Below are 21,010 nucleotides of genomic sequence, written 5' to 3'. Positions count from 1 at the left end.
AATCAACGAATTTATTACTAAAGTAATATGATTTTTTCACTAGGTTCTGTAATCATATTGATTAGGAATAAATTGTTATTCTCATATTTTTTAATCACTGAAATAACTTAATTACTTTTAAAACAAAAAGAAAATATTATATTGGCATCCAATAGCTTTTTTTGTCTCTCATTTTTTTAAATAGTTAAATAACTAAATTATCATTCAAAGTAAAATTTACTAAATTAGTGTTCAAGTGTTTTTTTTTATTTTCATCTTGTTTTTTTTTTGTTATAATCAAGTTGACCGAGAGATAATTTATTAATTTGATAAAGCTAAACATTATTTAAAAAAATAGTTAACACGTGCATTGTACATGTCAACGTGTAAGATGTGACCTTAATATTCAGTTGGTGGTGTGAGAGGGGGCTTCGAAAGCCAAATGGTGGTTTATGGGGTAACATTCAAATTCAATTGGCAGCCATTCCATTCCTAGGCGGCCCGTGTGGTAAATAGACCTTCGGTTTGGTGTCAACGACCTTTTCTTCTTTTGTTTTTTCTTTTTTTCTCTTCTTTTTTATTTTTGTGCCCAACCCTTTGAATTTTCAAAACAACCCTTTAATTTGTGTCTTTTTTTATATTTGATTTTTATTCTTTTGATTATTATTTGTTTTATTTAAAATAATTTATAATTTGTTTTTCAATTTTACTCCTTTTTTATTTTTTTAATCTGTCAGATTTGACTCTTATTACTTTTATTACTATTTGTTTTATTTAAGATAATTTTTTAATTTTTTTTCTTTTTACAGTTTCATTCTCTATTTTTTTTCCTGTTAAATTTTATCCCTATTTTTTTTTTGTTGCTTTTTTTTTTTCCTTTCACTTTAGCTATTTTTTTTTAAAATTGATATTTTTCACAATTTCATCCTTCAATTTTGAATTGGTTAAGAACTGAGCTTTTTTATCGAGCCCGGGTTTAAGATTTCATAGGTTGTGAGTTTGGAAGATCAATCCAAGTTTAGGATATTCATCCGGGTTTACTTGGTCCTCCCCTTCTTTTAACTTTATTTTTTTTCAATTTCATCATTAAACATTTATTTAATTGGAGATTGGGCTATATTATTATTTTTTTATTTGATTTTTATAGGATTTTTTACTGATTTAAAAATAACTCAAGTTATTTCAGGTCTTTTTATTTGTCATTCTTTGTTAAATCTTGTTTTTTAAAAAGAAATTTTATTTTTTAAATTAAATTAAAGTAATTGATTAAACATAGGCGTTAGATTCTCACTTCGTGATATTTTGTTTGTTTTGTTTTTCGGATCGTTGCTCTTACAACATGTGCTGCGTCTTTTAGCGTCGCTAAGCATCCTATCACAATGATATTAGAACTGTCTCTCTGAGCTTTTTTCTAGCAATGAGGTGATGTTAATGGCAGAGCGACATTGAATATCCAATGAGCTTTTCTTTTTTTCATTCCAAATATTATATTAACAATTTATTTTTTATAATTAATTATTATTGATTTTTTTTATTATTAAAATTTATTAAATTTAATCAAATCAATGATTGAGATATTAATATTATTTTTTTAAAAAAATATTAGAACCGCCTGAATATCTATCTTTATATTATGAAAAAATTAACTCGATTCATGACGCGGCGCGATTCACCAAAATATTGACCATCATATAGTGTAAACAAAATATTAATGGCAGCAATTCCTAAATTAAAAAACCCTGGCAACTGATTAAAAAAAGAAAAATTGACCCGCGCCTGCTTCTGTCGCCGTCATGACGGCGCCATCTGGCAATCCAAAGTCCAAACAAGACCATGGCCCAAAACGTTCAATTAAGAAGCACACACCTAACGGTTGGTATTATTATTAAATTAAAACCCGAGGTTTATTGCGATTTGATTATTTTTCTCTCTCGATATGTTTTCTTTTTTCTTTCAGACTCGATAGATAATTAAATTAATTGGAAGACCTCATTTCCGATTCTCTTTCTTAGTTATTTTCTTCCTATATTATCTTACCTACATTATCTCATGATGTCTTCTTCCCTGTCTCCTAGGTTTAGGCCCTGAGCTAAAATCTCAAATGTTTTTTTAGTCTAATAATAAAGTGTTTTTGAATTAATTTATATGTCAACTAATATTAATTTTTATTTTTTTTAATTTCAAATATACGCTCCTACGTAACTTGGTATATTTAAATAATTTTTTTTGAATTTAAAAAATAATAAATAAAAAAATAATCTCATTAACCATTAATCAACTCTTAAATGTAAAATTACGAATAATAATCTAAGAAGAAAATGCTTACCCCTCAAAGCAAGTATCAAAATCATATTAATAATCTAGTAGATAGTTCAATGGTAAGAGTTTTAGATTAAGAGATTTGTTCTCTCGTGATTTCAAGTTCGAGTCCTGTAATTGCTAATATGATGACAACTAAAAATTTATATAATTATCAACTTTAAAACTCGTAAAATTAATTAAAATAAACACAAAATAGCTCGAGCACCACGTTAATTAAAAAAAAAATCAAAATCATCTCTTGTGATGTTTATAAACGGATGAAAGTCTAAAAATGCCATATTTATGAAGGAAGCACTGTTGCCGTCATTCACCGTCAATTCCAGTAACAGTTATTAATCAATCAATCTTACAGATCTCATGCAAGGCTTCCCTTCTAGAATTACTCGCGTCATCGTAATAAAATTACCTTGCAATAAATAATAATAATAATAATAATAATAATAATAATAATAATGAAAAAACAATGCCACAGAGTCGTCAAAGTCTCGAAGCCATCAGTCCTCGCATATACGGTGCTAAATTTCCATGGAAAGCATTTTGACAAATTCGTACATCTAGAAGGAGCGTGTTTTCACAATTAATATAATATTTCATAACAAGAAGACTTGCTTTTCTTTTTTGAGGTTAAACAAGGATATTTCCGGATTAATTTTCATTTATCTATATAATAAAAAAAAAACAGAATGGCCAAACAATTAACTATTTTCTTTTTTTCCAAGAAAAAAAGTTGACAGAGAGTTAAATGAGAAGAGAAAAATCCAAAGGTAAAAAAAAAAAGGAGGGATCTAACTGAACCAAAGTCTACGTTCAAAGCGTACAAGATGCGCCATCTCTCTTCTTCGTTTTCCTGCTGCTTTCCTTCTCCAAGAAAAAATAAAAGAAAAAATCCAATGAAGGAATATCTTAATTTAATCAAAAATACCAATTCAATGTAAGACTGCCATCATACACGTTGACATTTTTCTTCACTATCTATTTATAAGGAGAATGGTTTGTTTGAGGACACAATCCTGTTATACCTTTGTGTCCTTCAGAGTAAACCACCCTTGTACTCTCTTGCCTTTGTGTTCTTGTTCAAAGGTAGAGATTACATATAATAATTCACATGATCATAGCTTCCCTTGTACTCTCTGCTTTTCTCTAATCCCCTGTCAATTTTCCTCGAAGTTCTTTGCTTTTCCCTTCTTTTCTTGTTCAATTTTGATGCTTGTGTTTTTGGGTTCTTGAATTCTTAGCTTTTAGGGTTGAATCACATCTGGGGTTGGATATTACTGTGAATTCTGCTTCTGGGTATTCCTGTTTTCATTCAAAGGAGCTGCATTTTTAGCATTCTTAAGTATAAAGCCAAAAGGTTCTGGTGTTTGTTAGAGAAAGAGAGACATGGCTGGTGGTGGTAAAAGGAAGAGGTTGAGTCTGAGCAAACTGTACTCGTTTGCATGTGGAAAGACATCTTTAAAGGGTGATCAGTCCCAGATGGGGGCACCTGGGTTTTCCAGGGTAGTTCACTGCAATGAACCAGACTGTTTTGAGGCCAAGATTAGAAGATATAGTGGCAACTATGTTAGTACTACAAAGTACAATGTTGCTACTTTCTTGCCCAAATCATTGTTTGAGCAGTTCAGAAGAGTGGCTAACTTCTATTTCTTGGTTGTGGGTATCTTGGCTTTCACCCCTCTTGCACCTTACACAGCTGTCAGTGCTATTTTCCCCCTTATTGTTGTTGTTGGAGCTACCATGGTTAAAGAAGGTATTGAAGATTGGAAGAGAGCTCAGCAGGTATGGTTTTAATTTTTTATTTGTTTGCTCAGATTGGATATGTTTATTGATTATGGTTTGATGTGTTTGTAATATCTTCTTGACTTCTCTTAAAGTGAAGTTTCAAATTACTCTCTATTGATTGAATGGTATTCATATGATTTGATGATGAAATTTTGGGATTATTTTTTTACTTTTGTTTGATTTTTTTCATGTTATTTGCTTGGACATATCTGGGAAATATTTTGCATAGAAGTTTAACAAGGCTTTAGATGACACCGATAAACAAAATGAAAGACCAGAACTTTAACTCATTTTTACTGATTCATGCATCTTATCCTAGACTTTGAGTAACTTATAAGAAATAGTGAAACATCAGATACAGGATGAGCCTTCTGCTCTCTCCTTGGGTAATTTGTGCTACACTAGTTAGCATCGAAACTCCTGTTCCCAAGAAACAGGACTATACAAATTGCAGTCCTGTTGATATTGTATATGTTTTACCTGCAACTTCTAAAATGCTTCCATGTTCTCGTGCATGCTATCAGAGATGTCTGAGTGGCAAATGATAAGTATGCTTGATCATCTATCCTCTATTGAAATTTCTCATATCTGATTTGTACTCTTTTCTTTCGGAATGGATTCTCAGGATATCGAGATGAACAATAGAAAAACTAGAGTGCACCAGGGTGATGGAACTTTCAAATCTACTGGATGGAAGAATCTGAGGGTGGGAGACATAGTGAAGGTGAAGAAGGATGAATACTTTCCAGCAGACCTCCTCTTGCTTTCATCAACTTTTGAAGATGGAATCTGCTATGTTGAGACCATGAATCTAGATGGAGAAACAAATTTGAAACTCAAACAGGCATTGGAGGCAACAGCATTCATGCACGAGGACTCTTACTATAGGGATTTCAAGGCTCTTATCAAATGTGAAGATCCAAATACAAATTTGTACTCCTTCGTTGGCACTCTGGACTTTGAACAGAACCTGTATCCCCTCTCTCCTCAACGGCTTCTCCTCAGAGACTCCAAACTCAGAAATACAGAGTATATATATGGGGCAGTTATCTTCACTGGACATGACACAAAGGTTATGCAAAATTCTACAGCTCCCCCTTCAAAGAGAAGCAAATTTGAGAAGCAGATGGATAAAATTGTTTACTTCTTATTCTTTGTTCTATTTATGATGGCATTTATTGGATCTCTTGTTTTTGGAGTTGCAACTGACAATGACTTGGATGGACAGAGGATGAAAAGGTGGTATCTCAAACCAGATGAGTCTACTGTTTACTTTGACCCTAAAAGAGTGGTCATAGCATCAATTTGTCACTTTCTGACTGCTCTCATGTTGTACAATTACTTCATCCCAATCTCCCTGTACGTGTCAATTGAAGTCGTCAAAGTTTTTCAGAGCAGTTTCATCAACAACGATATCAATTTGTACTATGAGCCATCTGACAGGCCAGCACATTCTCGCACCTCAAATTTGAATGAGGAACTTGGGCAAGTGGACACGATACTTTCTGACAAGACTGGGACATTGACCTGCAATTCCATGGAGTTCATCAAGTGTTCTGTCGCGGGGACTGCTTATGGCCATGGGGTTACAGAGGCTGAGCGGGGAATGGGTGTGAGAGAAGGTGAAAGTGTGAATGGTTGGGACCAGAGCAAGGATTCTTCCACTACAAAACCGCACATTAAAGGTTTTAATTTTAAAGATGAAAGGATTATGGATGGGAACTGGGTCCATGAACCCCAAGCTAACATCATTGAAAAATTTTTCCTCTTGTTGGCAATCTGTCACACTGCCATACCTGATGTGGATGAAGAAACGGGGAAGATTTCATACGAAGCTGAATCACCAGATGAAGCAGCATTTGTGATTGCTGCTAGAGAAATTGGTTTTGAATTCTACAAAAGGACTCAAACAAGCGTTGCAGTGCGTGAGTACAATCCAAAGACTGGGAAGAAAGTTGAAAGGGTGTATACAGTTCTGAATGTTTTGGAGTTTAACAGTGCAAGAAAGCGGATGTCTGTGATAGTAAGAAATGAGGAGGGGAAACTGCTATTACTTTGTAAAGGTGCTGACAGGTTTGTGATCAACTACCTTGAAACCATTGAAATTGGAAAATTCCTTGTCTTTTAACCTATTGCTTATTAATTAAATTTAACCTGTATCATATGCAGTGTCATGTTTGAAAGGCTTGCTAAGAGTGGAAGGGGGTTTGAAGAGGAGACCAAGAATCATGTGAATGACTATGCTGATTCTGGCCTGAGGACCCTAATACTTGCCTATCGTGAACTTGCTGAAGAAGAATACAAAATTTTTAACCAGAAATTCACCGAGGCTAAGAATTCAGTTAGTGCAGATCGGGAAACATTGATTGATGACATGGCAGAGAAGATCGAGAGGAATCTAGTTCTTCTTGGCGCAACTGCTGTTGAGGATAAACTCCAAGAAGGGGTGAGTAAGAAAACCTAAAATGTTCTAAAATAAACCGGCCTTGTTAGAGATCTTGAATTTTTTGTTCTTATACTGTGTTCCCTTTAGGTTCCTGCCTGCATAGACAAACTTGCTCAAGCTGGAATTAAGATGTGGGTTTTGACTGGAGACAAAATGGAGACTGCCATAAACATTGGGTATGTTGTTTTTTGAAAAAGAGTGTTTGTACTGACACTTTTAAGATGAGTGGACATTTCATATTATACGTGGAGGCATCTGACTTAAAATTTTGAATATGCAGCTTCTCCTGTTGTTTGCTTAGACAAGGAATGAAGCAGATCATAATCAATTTGGAGAATCCAGAGATCCTGTCATTGGAAAAAACAGGAAACAAGGATGCCATTACTAAGGTAAAGACTGCTTTAATTCATCAAAGATTTCAGTCCACTTCAGGTTATTTACCTGTGATTTATTTTCCTTTTCTCCTGGTGTCATCTCGGTTGGGAGAAAGGGTGTTGAAGTCAAAGATGCACCTTAATTGTTATGAATCTATATGTGATATTGATGGTATATATATTCATTTTCCAGGCATCAAGGGAAAGTGTTCTTCGTCAAATAACTGATGGAACGGCCCTGCTTACTGGACCAAGTGGAACTGCTGAGACATTTGCATTGATAATTGATGGAAAATCACTCGCTTACGCATTAGAGGATGACATGAAGCATTTGTTTCTAGATCTTGCTATGAGTTGTGCATCTGTCATTTGTTGCCGTTCATCACCAAAACAGAAAGCACTGGTGGGTTATTATTCTTAGTTTTTCACTACTGTAGGTGCATGTGTTGTTAGATAGTAAAGACATTCTTCTGTACACTTCTCTTGAAAGAATAATTGTTTTAAATGGTAAAATACAGGTTACAAGACTAGTCAAATCTGGAACCAGGAAGACAACATTAGCAATTGGTGATGGTGCCAATGACGTGGGTATGCTTCAAGAAGCAGATATTGGAGTCGGAATCAGTGGCGTTGAAGGAATGCAGGTCTTTTCCACAGAACAGCTTACATCTCAATTAATTGTTGAAAATATTTCTCTACTTGATTGTAATTCTCACCACCTGTTAACCCTATTTTATGCTTGTTTTCAACTCAGGCTGCCATGGCAAGTGATGTTGCAATTGCTCAGTTTCGGTATTTGGAGCGTTTACTACTTGTACATGGGCATTGGTGTTACAGGAGGCTCTCATCTATGGTAAGGTCATTCATATGTTTGGATTTGGACATGGCTTAATATTTCAGTATGGGCATTAAATTAACGTCAATGATTATTGATGAATGTGAAATGTCATCATGAGTTTTCACCTTTTCATGATTATACTGATATATATATATTTTTGTTCATATGCAGATATGCTATTTCTTCTACAAGAACATTGCCTTCGGTTTCTCCATTTGGCTATACGAGGCTTATACATCATTTTCTGCACAGTCTGTATACGGTGATTGGTTTTTGTCATTTTATAATGTCTTCTTCACGGCTCTTCCAGTTGCCGCTTTGGGTATCTTTGAACAAGATGTATCTGCTGCAAGCTGTCTCAAGGTATCTCACTCACTCACTTAGCAGACTCAATTATGGTCATTAGATGGTTAGTAAAGCAAAGTAAACATCTTGGCCAAATTTTGATCATTTTTTGACTTAATTCATATTTCAGTATCCTCTACTATACCAAGAAGGCGTGAAAAATCTCCTCTTTGGTTGGCGCCGAGTACTTCATTGGCTGGGTAACGGGTTCTATACTGCACTAGTCGTTTTCTTCTTCTGCTCAACTGCACTGCAGCACCAAGCCTTCAACCGTGATGGAAAAACTGTTGGGATGGATGTTTTAGGAGGAACCATGTATACTTGCATCGTGTGGGCTGTGAACTTGCAGATGGCATTGACTGTTTGTTACTTCACCAAAATACAGCGTGGCCTAATTATATATTGTCTTTGTATGTTGTACATTTTCTTCGTGGCATTTGGGTCCCTGTCTCCGTCAATGTCTGCAATTGGCTACAAACTCTTTACAGAAGCCCTTGCCCCGGCTGCTTCTTACTGGTTTACAATCATATTTGTGATTATCGCAGCACTGTTGCCCTTCTATGCATATTCAGCAATTGAAACAAGGTTCTTTCCCATGTACCACCAGATGATACAAAGGTTAGAGAGTGGGAAACATGAAGATGATCCTGAGTATTGTGATATGATGCGACAGAAGTTATTGCAGCCACCAACATCAGTAGGTTTTTCAGCACGGTTGGCAGCACGAGCTAATAAGTTAAGGCGTAAGAATAAGAATCAGCCACAATAATAGCTGATTGTTCCTGGAGGGCATCTGTCAACATTTCTGGGTTGTGGTTATCTGCTCAGAAGCTGAACTCTGTCCCAGCTGTATACGACTTAATGAGGCTTCTACTTTACCAGAAGGTATGGCCCTGCAAGTTAAGAGTTTTTGGTGATTTTTTATGGAAGCATCGTTCAGCTGTACCATAAGTGGAACAGGAGACTTGTGCCAAAAGGAATTTAAATTTTGTTTGTTGTAAAAGAAATGTAATTTTTATACCAACTTGTATTATTATTACAATGTATTTAGGACACCATTGAATTGGTCGTAGATTTGGATTGTATTTGTTGTTTACAAGAATAAATTCTTCTTTTTCTTATTGTAACTTGTAGTTCTATTGAGTTTATTATTTTTTATTACTTCTTAATAAACTTGGATTCTTTGTTTACTATTGATTATGGAGTGGAGGAATTTTCGTTTTCTTGTCTTTATTTCCCTATGCTTGATGAATTTGTTGAATCTCCTGAAGCACACAACGGATATCTAGCTTGTAACTGCAGTCAAATGTTAAAACAGCAGGCGGCCAAACGCCCTCTCATTCCTAGCTGAACATTCATTCATTGGAACTTGAAATTCTCGGCTATAATGTTCTCTCTCTTTTCCTTTTTGGTACTCTTGGCCATAACGTTGTTTCCTTGGCAGAATAAATGTCAATATAATTGTTTGTTCTTTACCTGGGAAACACCAGAGAGGGAACTGATAAGTGAACTTCCTTATTGCCCTGGTTTGATTTCTAAATGAGTTAGTTGCACAAAAGTTTTAGCCCTAATCTCAGTGGTTTCAGGTTGAATTTTAAATGAGTCAATTTGATCTATAATTGTGTTGCCCTTTACTGTAAGTTCCCATTCCATCTCTCACCCACAGTTAGCATCCGTATCTGAGTTTGCTCTTGCCAAGCCAGATTAATCCAATTGTGCAGAATTCTTTGTAAGGATCACAGAACAGAATATTGATTTACGTACGACCATAATTTTCAGCACACATTTGTTTTGTTACTGCAAAAATGTACTGAGCCAGGATTAAGTGAGTGGTTAATCCATTAGCTGATGTATAGAAATGGCTGTATCTGGATGGATCTGTAGATGATATCGCCTCAATTATGATAGCGAAAATAGAGTTACTCATACAATGAGTTCTTCACATAAATGCAACTGGCCATCATCAGTAATTGCAAGAAACTGAAATTCATGCAAAAACATCTTACATTGCCATAACCATGATCTTATTCTTAGCAATCCAATTACACAGATTAACAACTGCCCTTTTTCCATTGAATCATTGCATCCATTTTTCATGCATTCAGAGGCCAAATTGCTTTCTCAAATGCAGATCGTTGACCTTGAATGATATGGCAGCCGGTTTCCTAACTTCCATAGATTGGTGATGCCACCAGTAATGTCATGTAGCAGAAAAATTAGTAATGAAAATCTTGGACTGGTAGATAAAATGTCGTTTTCATGTTATTTATTTATGTCGACAATTCCAACCACTACAATAAATATAACATTATGCAATCTACAAGTTGTGTTAACGATGTTTCAAGTGGGATTCAGGTCTCTCCTCCTTCCATCTTGTTTACAGGTATCCCATGACCAGATCTTAAAAGAATTACATCTACACACACAAGAAATTACGAGAAAGATGAAAGAAAAAAATAAGTGAAAGGAAAAGGTCATCGGATCATGCCAAACCATCAATGATATTGCAGATCCCCATCAGAGAACAAAATGCTAATGACACATTAATGGATATTGCAGATCCCCGCCACGTCCATGTCCATGTATTAACAAGACCATACCCATCATCGATCAGGCTCTATGGAACTTTGATGCCAAGAAAATCAGCAGCAGATTTTGCCATGACGTTTGCAAACTCATTAAAACTCAAAACACCATCTCCATTGGTGTCAGCCTCTCTCATCATATCTGATAGCTCACGATACGTCAAAGGGTGTCCCATTTTAGCCATTGATCCTGCAAGCTCAGCAGCAGTAATGAATCCATTGCCATCCCTGTCAAATGATCGAAAAACCTCCAACAACTGCTCCTGGTTGATCAATACTTCTTCATTCATATCAGGCAATATAGCACTGACCAGCTCATCAAACTCAACATAACCATTTCCATTAGCATCCATGTTTGATAACAGAACATGAAGTTGATCACCTGTAGGTTTGAGGCCAAGAGAACGTAGAAGCGCAGCGAGCTCCAGCTGCGTGAGGCTGCCATCGGAATCCATGTCGAAGCGAATGAAGATGTCCTTGAGCTGCTTGAGCTGATCGGTCTGAAGGGTTGCCATCATGGCTGGATGGAAATGGAGGAGGTGAAAGGAAAGGAATGGTTTTTTTTCTTCTTTTTTTTTTGTATCTGTATTTTGGCTGGTTAAGGATGTGGGGCTAATTGAGTGCTGTTCTTTTCAACTGGAATGGTTCTCAACCAAAACCGCGTTATATCATTGCCGTGTTATGTGGGGGGTAAAAACGAGCAAAGGAATTACGCAGTCAAGTTTCTGAAATATTCTCTGTGAACGTTGGGGCATGTGGGCGTTGCCTTACTTTTTTCAAAACTCCATGTTTGCTATTTTTGTGCTCTATTTTGATCTTTCTCAGGACATAGTTATCTTAGAAAGAATTATTACAAGAAAGTATCTGGAACAGTCATCTAAAAACCCTTGACACCGGCTTTGAAGGGCGTTGAGTTCTCTTTTCATACTCTATTCATTATTATAAAATTAATCGAGAATAAATAAATATTTTTTTTAATTTAGATTGCACAATAAAAAAACTATGATATAGCAAAATAAAAAGAATATGGCATGAAAGAATATTTCAAAATGATTTTTTTTTGTTATTATCATTTAAACTTATAGAAAATTTTTATCTGATCAAATATAAAAAATAATAAACAATTAAAATGTATAGTAAAATAATAAAAATACTCTTCAACTAAAATAGAAATTGAATGATCTTTTGAAGGTTTAGTATCGATAGTAAAATATTTTAATTAATTTAATACATTTATGTGAATAAAATTAGAATGAATCATCATTAATTGTGAACGTTTTTAATTTAATATGTATCTTATAGTATTTAACACATATGCTTATTTTATGTTTACGTTTAAATATATCATATTAATACGTTTGATTTTGATCCATAAAAAATACACTTAATCATAGAAAATATTAAAGGGCTTAATTTTAATTAGTGGGTCTATAGAAAAAATCACAAAACAACTATTAATTATTGAAATAAATAAATTTTAATAAAATAGTAAATAATGGGAAAAAAACAAATTAAAAAAAAAAAGGAAAGTGGGGTCAGGGTGTGACAGCAGGGCTCGCGTGCTTCGTCGGCTGGATGTGCATGGCCTTGGCGTTAAAAAAATCAAGAACAGAGGTGAACAGCGTGTCATCATCTGCAACAAGTGGAACTTTTGATGACTGTTTCGTCGAAAAATCGGTAGCCGCTAGTTTTGACCCTCAAAAGTCAAAACCCAATTTCTATACTATTTTTACCTTTAAACCATCCCATCAATATTTAAAAAACTATTTTTAAACCTCAAAATATATTTTTAATCAACTCTAAGAAGTCAAAAATTATGATTCTCTCCTCCCTTCTCTCTCATGGATTCTCCCCTCATTCTACATACACGGGCCTCATGTTAACACTAATAAATTTTGGGGACCATTCTATATAAACCTTGAGCACTGAGGACCAGAATGAATTCACGTTTGTAAGAAATTACTTTAATTTAATTTTAATTTAATTTTTGTATAAGGATGTTGTTTTTTTAGCAAACATGGCTTTTTTAGCACCATAGCTAGCCTATTCGTAGCTGCAGTGCAACCCTTCGTTATCTTTTAGTTAATTATTTTTAATTTAATTAATAATAATGTAATTTAATTTAGTCAATAAATAATATTTACAGAGGAGGCAAAAAGAAAGAATAAATACTGTTTGGGAATTTGTTAGAAATTATTTTTATTTAAAAATATATTAAAATAATATTTTTGTAATTTTTTAAAATTTATTTTTAATATTAGCATATCAAAACAATCTAAAATTATTAAAAAAATTAATTTGAAATTAAAAAAACTCAAAAACATTTAAAAATAAATAGTAACTTGGATGACACGGGAAGGTTAGTTTTTGAATGGATTGGCCTTGGGAGCATGAAGGTTTGAAAGTTATCGCTCCTGTTGAATGTTCAAATTGAGGAGAGAATTCAGTGGTTGACTAGTGAAAACCATTCAGGGTGTGAAATCAAAATTGAGTTTGCTAATAAAACCAATAATTAATCAAACCCATCTGAAAAGATTCTCATCCTCCCCCACAATCCACAATGCTAATCGTTGATTTATCGCATTACACATTAAACAATGAATGCAGCGTTGAACATTCTTAGAAAATCACCATATTCGTCCTCCCAGACCAGTATACACAGGAGGGGAGTGAAATTATATCGTTGGATCTATCTAAATTCTTTTCATTGTTTTATTTAAACCCAGTAAACGTAAGATAGGTGTCATCATTGTACAGATGCCTACTCTCTTGACTCCCTCTGGGATTGATTGGCATGTTAAAAGCAAAATATGCTAATGGTGAGAGCACCATATGGAATTTTGATTATGGATATGTTCATAAATTGGCAATAATAATGGTGTGTTTTCATTCTTCCAAAACTCTAGCTCCTCTTGACGCTTCAAAACATGGGATAGAAGCCATTGTCACGAGCTGAGATCAATCAGCCCAGATTTCGAGTCTTTCACTGTGGCTTTCTTTATTTAACACTTCATTTGATCCCCGATCAATGCTTGTGACACACACTATAACTAGTCACATCGGCACCACCCTGTACCGGTGCAATCATCATTTGCTACAGATGTATAACTGGAGATATCCACACCATTCATTCTTCATTACTTTGTTATCACGAGAAAGTAAACTGCTTGGCATGCAACCAGGAATACAAGAGAAAATGGCAAGAGTCAACTGAGAGTGACACGACTCTTACTTGCTTCAAGATGAATGAAGAAAAAATTGAATCGAGATTTTATTAACACAAAAAATACTGTTCAGAACAAAAATTTGCAGGCACTAATTACAAGAAGAAAGAATTACAGCACCTGTGACGTGGGAAAATTAAAATAACCTAGCTACCAGTATCAAGGGCTTGAAATCCAATCCCTACAGGAGACAATTCATTTCAGAGACCATCCTGTACATCGTGAGCTTGTATATGTTCCATCTCAAAATTCATGAATCCTACTGTTCATAGATGAATTTATCTCTAACACTATTTACCATGTGCTCTTTAATTATCCAGGCTATAACAATCTATACTGTAATTTTGACTACCAAATGCCATCCTTCGAAACAGTCTAATTTCTTCAGATTGTTGTGCAGAGTTGAATAGCTCACTTTCTCCCACTCTCATTCCGTTGGTTAGATCTGCTATCGCTAAAGTATCAAAAGCTCTAACAACCTGAGAAGCATAGGCAGGCTTAGAGAAATACACCTAACATCTCCAAATCTCAACTTTTAATGGAGAAGCAAGAATTTTCTGCTAGTTCAGTGATCAAATTGCAATTACCTGTCCCATCCGTGGCCTCTTAGAAGCTAAATGCCGCACACAGGCCGCAGCAGCCTCAATCATCCGGAACATTTCACTTTCAATGTAGTTCTTTTCAAGCCTTGGATCTGCCAAACTTTCAAGTTCCTCATTTTCTAGTGCATGATTTAGCAAAGGTCGAGCCTGGAAGAAAGGTAAGAAAAGTTTCAGCATGAAATTGTGGAAAATCAAATATCAGTTGAACACTTCTATTTCTTTCAACATGTGCATTTTTTAGTTTTCTTTCTATACATTCCAAAAAAAAATTACTGGAAAGAGAACAAAAGAAAACTACAAAAAGCAGGATTATGTATTCTCCACCACAAGGTACAGAGAAGAGGAAACAACATCAAGACAAAATCTTTCAAGACATAACATTGTTTCACCTCTGTACATTTGTTTCATTGGTTACACACTTTTTTTTTTTTATTCTTGCACCGAGGAATATCATAATTATGCACTGAATTTAAATCAAGGTTCAGTAAGATTAGTCCTAGATCTGGGAAGGCTTTTAATTTTCCATGTACTGAGTTATTTTCTTCAGTATAAAATCTATATATGATTAGAGGCCACAGGCCACGGAATCAATGGAGCTCCAGAAAACTCAACAGAACCCCGATCCCCCACCCTGCATCCACCAAGGAATAACATCCACTCAATAAGCAAATCTTCCAAACAACCTATTTCTAAAATAAGCACACCTGTTCCTGAATCAAACCACCATGGGAATATATAAGAAGTTCAGAACAGGTCTTGTAGCCTTTTACCGATTCTATCCACAATTCAAATGTGAGAAGCTAGTAGTGTTTCGAGCAGAAGGTAACCATGTTTCTATTACCCTTGTAACTAATTTTCTAACAAATGTAGCAACTTTAGAAACATCTTCTCATATCAAAACTAAGCAGTGAGAAGAAAAACATATAACAGAAAGCATAAAAAATTACACGACTCAAACTAAGCTGTATCGATATAACCAGAAACTTCAGGATAAATGATCTAATTGAATTTATCATTTATGCATGCTGAAATAAAAGGCAAATCTTTAGAATAGATCTGCTCAGCAGATGAGGGATGCTAAGAATAAGGTCCACAGAGTAATTGATCCATCAATAAACTGTCATTCAAATCCTTATTACTTGCAACTTGGTTATTGGATCTGGATGTATCTTAATGCATGCTCCAGTTAACAATCAACAATTCGTGAAAAATGAATGAGTCTTTCGTCCAGAAGCAGAATGCTAGCCAGGGTGCATAAACAACTTACCCATTCAACAAGACTCTCCTCTCCCATGGGCTGGGATGCATCCACAGGCTTCCGTCCAGTGATTAGCTCCAAAAGCACAACTCCATATGAGAACACATCAGATTTCTCTGTTAATTTGCCGCTTGATGCATATTCAGGGGCCATGTATCTGAGTGATCAATTAAACATTAGATGCACATAGACATGGCTGATATATGTTCATTGCACAGGAAAAGAAAACCAAATACAGCTGTACTTTGAAAATAGTATTCCCATCAACTCCCAACTGCCCAAAAGGGCTGAAACCCTCCCTGCTCACACCAAAAAGGGCAGAGAGAGAATAGGGGTGCCCCTCAGTGGCCCTGTAGTGGCAGGTATTTAAGCAAATAATAGATGATCTCTTACCCAAAGGTTCCCATAACACGAGTTGTTACATGAGTGTTTGAATCAAGAGCTAATTTGGCAAGCCCAAAGTCTGAAACCTGCAAATTAAAATCTAGAAACAGTTAAACCACAATCTAATTGAAACTAATCATAAACAAATGTTAAAAGGGAAAATTGTGCATGCCTTAGCTTCATAGTTGTTATCTAAGAGAATATTTGATGACTTAATATCCCTGTGAATAATCCGAGGATGACCTGAACAAATAATAGTAAATCAAATGAATAATACCTACACCATATGAAGTCTAGTAAGGAATCCCATTCATTATTTTAGCGTTAAGGAAATAGTGCACCTATCAATGAACATTATATGGCTGGAGTTCTTATTTACATGTTCTTAACTCTAGATCATCAGTAGTACCAAAATTGATATTTTCATACTAATCTTGATTGAGGTAGAATTCTGTATGTGCTTTAAGGATGAGAATATTGTGAAATTGCATTCGGTTATTAGATCCTAGTTTTTTATTACTGAAAGTTGGATCATAACTTTTGAAAATGAAGAGTGGGTACGGATGGATGGCTTAACCTTTCAATAACAAGAAAAGGGAAAAGGAAAGCAGCTGCCAAGTGTTGAAAAAGAACAAAAAACAGGTGAATAATGTCTTGAGCTAATTTTGGAAGTGAATGTGAACATTATCTAGCTAATAAAATCCAGATTTGAAATACTTACAGTCTTCATGGAGATAAGCTATTCCCCGAGCTGCTCCAGCAGCAATCTTAACACGTGTTGCCCAATCCAGAGCCAGCCCACCCACCCCTGCAGAAAGAAAGACCAACAAGCATGACTGATGATCATTTTTATGAACTGACATGCCAAATCTCGTCTATAAGTTGTAGCTTTACCATGGAGATGGAAATAAAGGGTATTGTTAGGGACATAATCATATACGAGCAATCTTCGGGTCTCAAATATGCAGTAGCCCACAAGAGAAACCAAATGGCGGTGGTGTACGCGACTAATAATCTCAACTTCAGCTTTAAATTCTCGCTCGCCTTGCCCTCCACCAATTTTTAGCTGTTTCACTGCCACGTCTCTCCCATCTGGAAGGTAACCTTTGTATACAGAACCAAATCCACCTTCTCCCAAAAGGTTCTGGGATGAAAACCCATTTGTTGCCTTGACTAGCTCTTCAAACGCAAACAAAGGCCTTGAATTACCTAATCCGCTTGATTCAGTTGGCAAAGAAACACAATCACTGCTAGAACCACTTGCAATTAGGGGAGCCGTAGAATGAGTCTTTGTGAAAGTTGAACCTGAGGGGGCAAATTTGAAAAACTTCAGAGTTCTTGTCAACAATCCCATTCAAAGTGCTTAGCAGCAATCTCATTAAATGCAAGTTTGCTAAGAATAGATTACCTTCTTAGTAGGAGAAATCAGAATAGATTAACCAATTATCTGTATTTGTATAAGATCCAAATGACCATATGATTTAGTTTTGCCATTTTTATTTGTTAAAGAAAATATGCTCTCGAACATTTGATTGCATGTCAGATGCAGTTCAATTGGCAAAAGTTGAATCAAATTATGAGAATAAACACCTACCGAAGTTTTGGGACCCTCTTGGCAGAATTCCTAATAGCGTTACCTAGTGACTAGGAGTGGTACTATTGAGAAAAGTCACAACAAGCTAAAGAAGCAATGGTGAAATGCTGTTTAAAATAAACACCTGATCTTGGAGAAGAGCCCAAAGAAGATGGCATAACATAAACACCATTGAGCCCAGAAATCTCTTTTCGCCGCCTCCTCATGCACCAGAGAGCCAGTCCAACAAGGCTGAGCATTATAATTCCTATTGCTGCACCAATAGCCACCATACCTCCAGTACCGATGCCCCCATTACCTGTTCCAGGTGAATTAGGGGCGGTATTGTTCGTGGGTGATGGCGGGGAAACAAGTGCGGGTGGAGGCGGAGCCAATCTTATTTTTGGCGGTGACAATGCTGGTGGATTGGGATCTGATGGGACAGGTGTTGCTTGAGGAGAAGTTGGAGGAGTACGCCTAGGAGGTGGGGGCACATTACTGGGACGAGGGGCTATTGAAATTGGTGGAGGTGGTGAATTCTCAGGTGGAGTTGATGCTGGTGGTGGAGGTGATCTTCGAGGAGCTGGCAAGGATGCTGGTGGGGGGGTCGGAGGAGGTGGTGGTGGTGGTGGTGAATTTTGAGGTGGCCCAGATGAGGGTTGTGATGGAGGTGAACTCTGAGGTGGCGGTGTTGATGGCGGTGGAGGTGAACTCTGAGGTGGCAGAGATGGTGGTGGAGGTGAACTCTGAGGTGGCGGTGATGATGGTGGTGGTGGAGATGAGATTTGAGGCGGTGGTGGAGATGAACTTTGAGGTGGTGGAGAATTTTGAGGTGGTGTTGTTGATGGTGATGGTGGAGAGGAACTTGTAGGTGGATTCAACAGTGGTGGTGGAGGTGCAGTTGATGGTGGATTAGATGGTGGTGGTGGTGGTGGAGGTGAGCTCACAGGCGGAGTTGCTGATAGTGGTGGAGGAGAATTGGAGTTTGATGGAGGATCTCTACTGGATAAAGGCGGAGAAGGTGATGTCATAGGAGGTGGTGGTTGTGGTGGAGGGGTTGATGGTGTGGCAGGAGGAGGATTAGAAACAGTAGGAGGAGGGGTTTGGGGTGGTGGTGATGGAGCAGGAGGGGTTCTTGGGTCTGGTGGATTGGCATTGGGCTGTGAAGGTGGGGAAGTGGGAGGAGGAGAGGAGGCTTGTGGTGGTGAACTAGTAGTGGATGGTGGTGGTGTACTGTTTAAAGGTGGTGTAGTAGCAGAGGGGGGTGAATTTGGGGATGGAGATACAGTTGCCATCACTACAGTTCCAAATCAAGCGACTTCAAATCACATCACAGAAATTAAACTTTCATTGGCTTTTCACCAAGTTCTCCCAGTTCCAGTACGAAAGGCAAGGTTTGGATCAAAACACACCCATCAATTTCAAGAAATAACTCCAAAATGAACAAACTTTAAAACCAAGAGAGATTCAAATCACCAAAACTTCACCAACCATGCTCTGAAAAGTCACCAAACATTCATACTTGAAATCACAGTAACCTCTTTGGAGCCAGACCCTAATCACTTTCGGGCTTTTTAGCTAAACCCAGATTTCCAATCTCTTTACCCGCTAAAGATCAGATCAAGAATCACAAACAAGACCAAAGCCACTTCACAACCTTTTAAGCAACACCCAAATTGCTAAATTTAGAGTAGAATTTAAAAGACCCAGACTTCGATCAGTAAACTGATTCCAGCAACGCCAATAAGATCCTCTACATTCAGCGGGCAAATGCAGCGACACTTACACCATTAATTACTCTACAAACAAGAACCCAGATGCTAAAAACTCAAGAAACCGTACCTTTCTTTTACTTCAGGTCATTTGCATTGCGGCCAATATCGGCTGGTTCTTTAAAACTCTCTCTCTCTCTCTCTCTCTCACCTACATATGAAACTCTCTCTCTCTCTGTCTTACCTACATATGAAGTTCAAATCAGGAACACGGATTGTGGGGTCTCAAATCCAAAGCAGTGTCGATAGAGACCGTCAAAGCTGAAGAATAATGAGGCAGTTTTTTTTAGCATGAAAAGTAAACATTCACAGATTTTTCATTTTTCAAATCATCATCGTCTCCGTCATAATAGTGTTATTATTAAATTAAAGGTCAAGGTCTATTAAAGCCTGGGACTTGCTTCATGGTAACGTCAAGTCCATGATATATTTTATCAACCTATGACTCTTTTTTTCATTATGAACCTTCAAGGATCAGCATTCATGTCTTTAGGCTCTCTCTCTCTCTCTTTTTTTTACTTTCAATTACTGTTTGGCAATACTAGTTCGATAATGATTGTAATTTTCAAGTGTTTTATAATACTTTGAAAGATAATATCATAATTTTTTTATGTATTATTTTTAGAATATTTAATTTTTAACTTTTTAAAAATCACATTAGCAACTAAAAACCATAGCTTTATCAAACTGATTCTCTCATTTGGATCTTTTCTCCCAAGTATTAACTAGATTCTCTGTACCGGGTTTGTACATTTAGAAATTTTGTTTCGTTTTCTTTAAATTAATTGAATATTAGATAATTACACGTTGAATGAAAATTAATGGTTTGTTTATTTTTGTGTTTTAAAAATATTTTTAAAATAAATTTATTTTTTTAAAATTAATATTTTTTTTTGTTTTTAAATTATTTTAATGCGTTAATTTTAAAAATAATTTTTTTAAAAAAAATAATATTATTTTAATATATTTCAAAGTGAAAGGTAGTTTAAAAAACAATGAATCTTTATTTTTATTTTATTTTTTGCTCAGGATGAAATAAAAGGTATTCTCTCGTAATTAATTGTTACTCTCTAGAAACTAGGAACTTTCTATTGGTGGATCTTTGTATATCATAAAGTTATTTGTTTATCGATGTTAAAATGACATAGATTTGATAAATTAAAAAAAATAAACAAAATGTGACTAGATACCCACCTTCCCCACAGATAATGATTTTTTTTTGTCTTCAGGCCTTGTTTGATACTGTAAACTAACCCATAATGGTCTGTAATCTGCATGTTCATTTGGATTCTTTTTTTATAGTGCCCTGGTTTGACTGAAATTAATTATTACAAAGCTCATTTTAATTCAACATAGTTCTCATAGCTTTTTAACTGGTGTTTTGGACAACTATGAAGGTTAAATTTTAATATTTTTATTTTTTAAAAAATTATTTTTAACATTAACATATTAAAATAATAAAAAACATTAAAATATTAATTTAAAATAATATATATATGTATATATATTCTCCAAATAACAAACCATCA

General features: G+C 35.6%; 3 protein-coding genes across 3 annotated transcripts; 1 reads left to right on the top strand and 2 right to left on the bottom strand.

Annotated features, from left to right (window-relative positions):
• Positions 1–3,146: 3,146 nt before the first annotated feature.
• LOC133697203 (putative phospholipid-transporting ATPase 9) lies at positions 3,147–9,273 on the top strand. The gene is made up of 10 exons (XM_062119616.1): positions 3,147–4,077; positions 4,706–6,153; positions 6,250–6,526; positions 6,614–6,702; positions 6,807–6,915; positions 7,094–7,303; positions 7,419–7,544; positions 7,655–7,753; positions 7,910–8,101; positions 8,214–9,273. The coding sequence occupies exons 1-10, from the start codon at positions 3,682–3,684 to the stop codon at positions 8,850–8,852; spliced, it is 3,585 nt and encodes a 1,194-aa protein (XP_061975600.1). The 5' UTR covers positions 3,147–3,681; the 3' UTR covers positions 8,853–9,273.
• Positions 9,274–10,320: 1,047 nt separating this feature from the next.
• On the bottom strand, positions 10,321–11,441 carry LOC133696823 (probable calcium-binding protein CML16). The gene has a single exon (XM_062119102.1). The coding sequence runs from the start codon at positions 11,184–11,186 to the stop codon at positions 10,701–10,703; it is 486 nt and encodes a 161-aa protein (XP_061975086.1). The 5' UTR covers positions 11,187–11,441; the 3' UTR covers positions 10,321–10,700.
• A 2,474-nt stretch (positions 11,442–13,915) lies between these two features.
• LOC133696822 (proline-rich receptor-like protein kinase PERK9) lies at positions 13,916–19,826 on the bottom strand. Its single transcript, XM_062119101.1, has 8 exons — positions 17,855–19,826; positions 17,031–17,441; positions 16,858–16,944; positions 16,309–16,379; positions 16,146–16,222; positions 15,762–15,909; positions 14,480–14,641; positions 13,916–14,371 (listed from the first exon to the last, which is right to left on the bottom strand). The coding sequence occupies exons 1-8, from the start codon at positions 19,002–19,004 to the stop codon at positions 14,201–14,203; spliced, it is 2,277 nt and encodes a 758-aa protein (XP_061975085.1). The 5' UTR covers positions 19,005–19,826; the 3' UTR covers positions 13,916–14,200.
• Between the last annotated feature and the right edge of the window lie 1,184 nt (positions 19,827–21,010).

This window comes from Populus nigra, chromosome 6 (assembly GCF_951802175.1).
Source record: "Populus nigra chromosome 6, ddPopNigr1.1, whole genome shotgun sequence".
NCBI lineage: Eukaryota > Viridiplantae > Streptophyta > Magnoliopsida > Malpighiales > Salicaceae > Populus > Populus nigra.
Note: the sequence above shows the minus strand (reverse complement) of the source record. Positions and strands in the feature narration are given on the sequence as shown.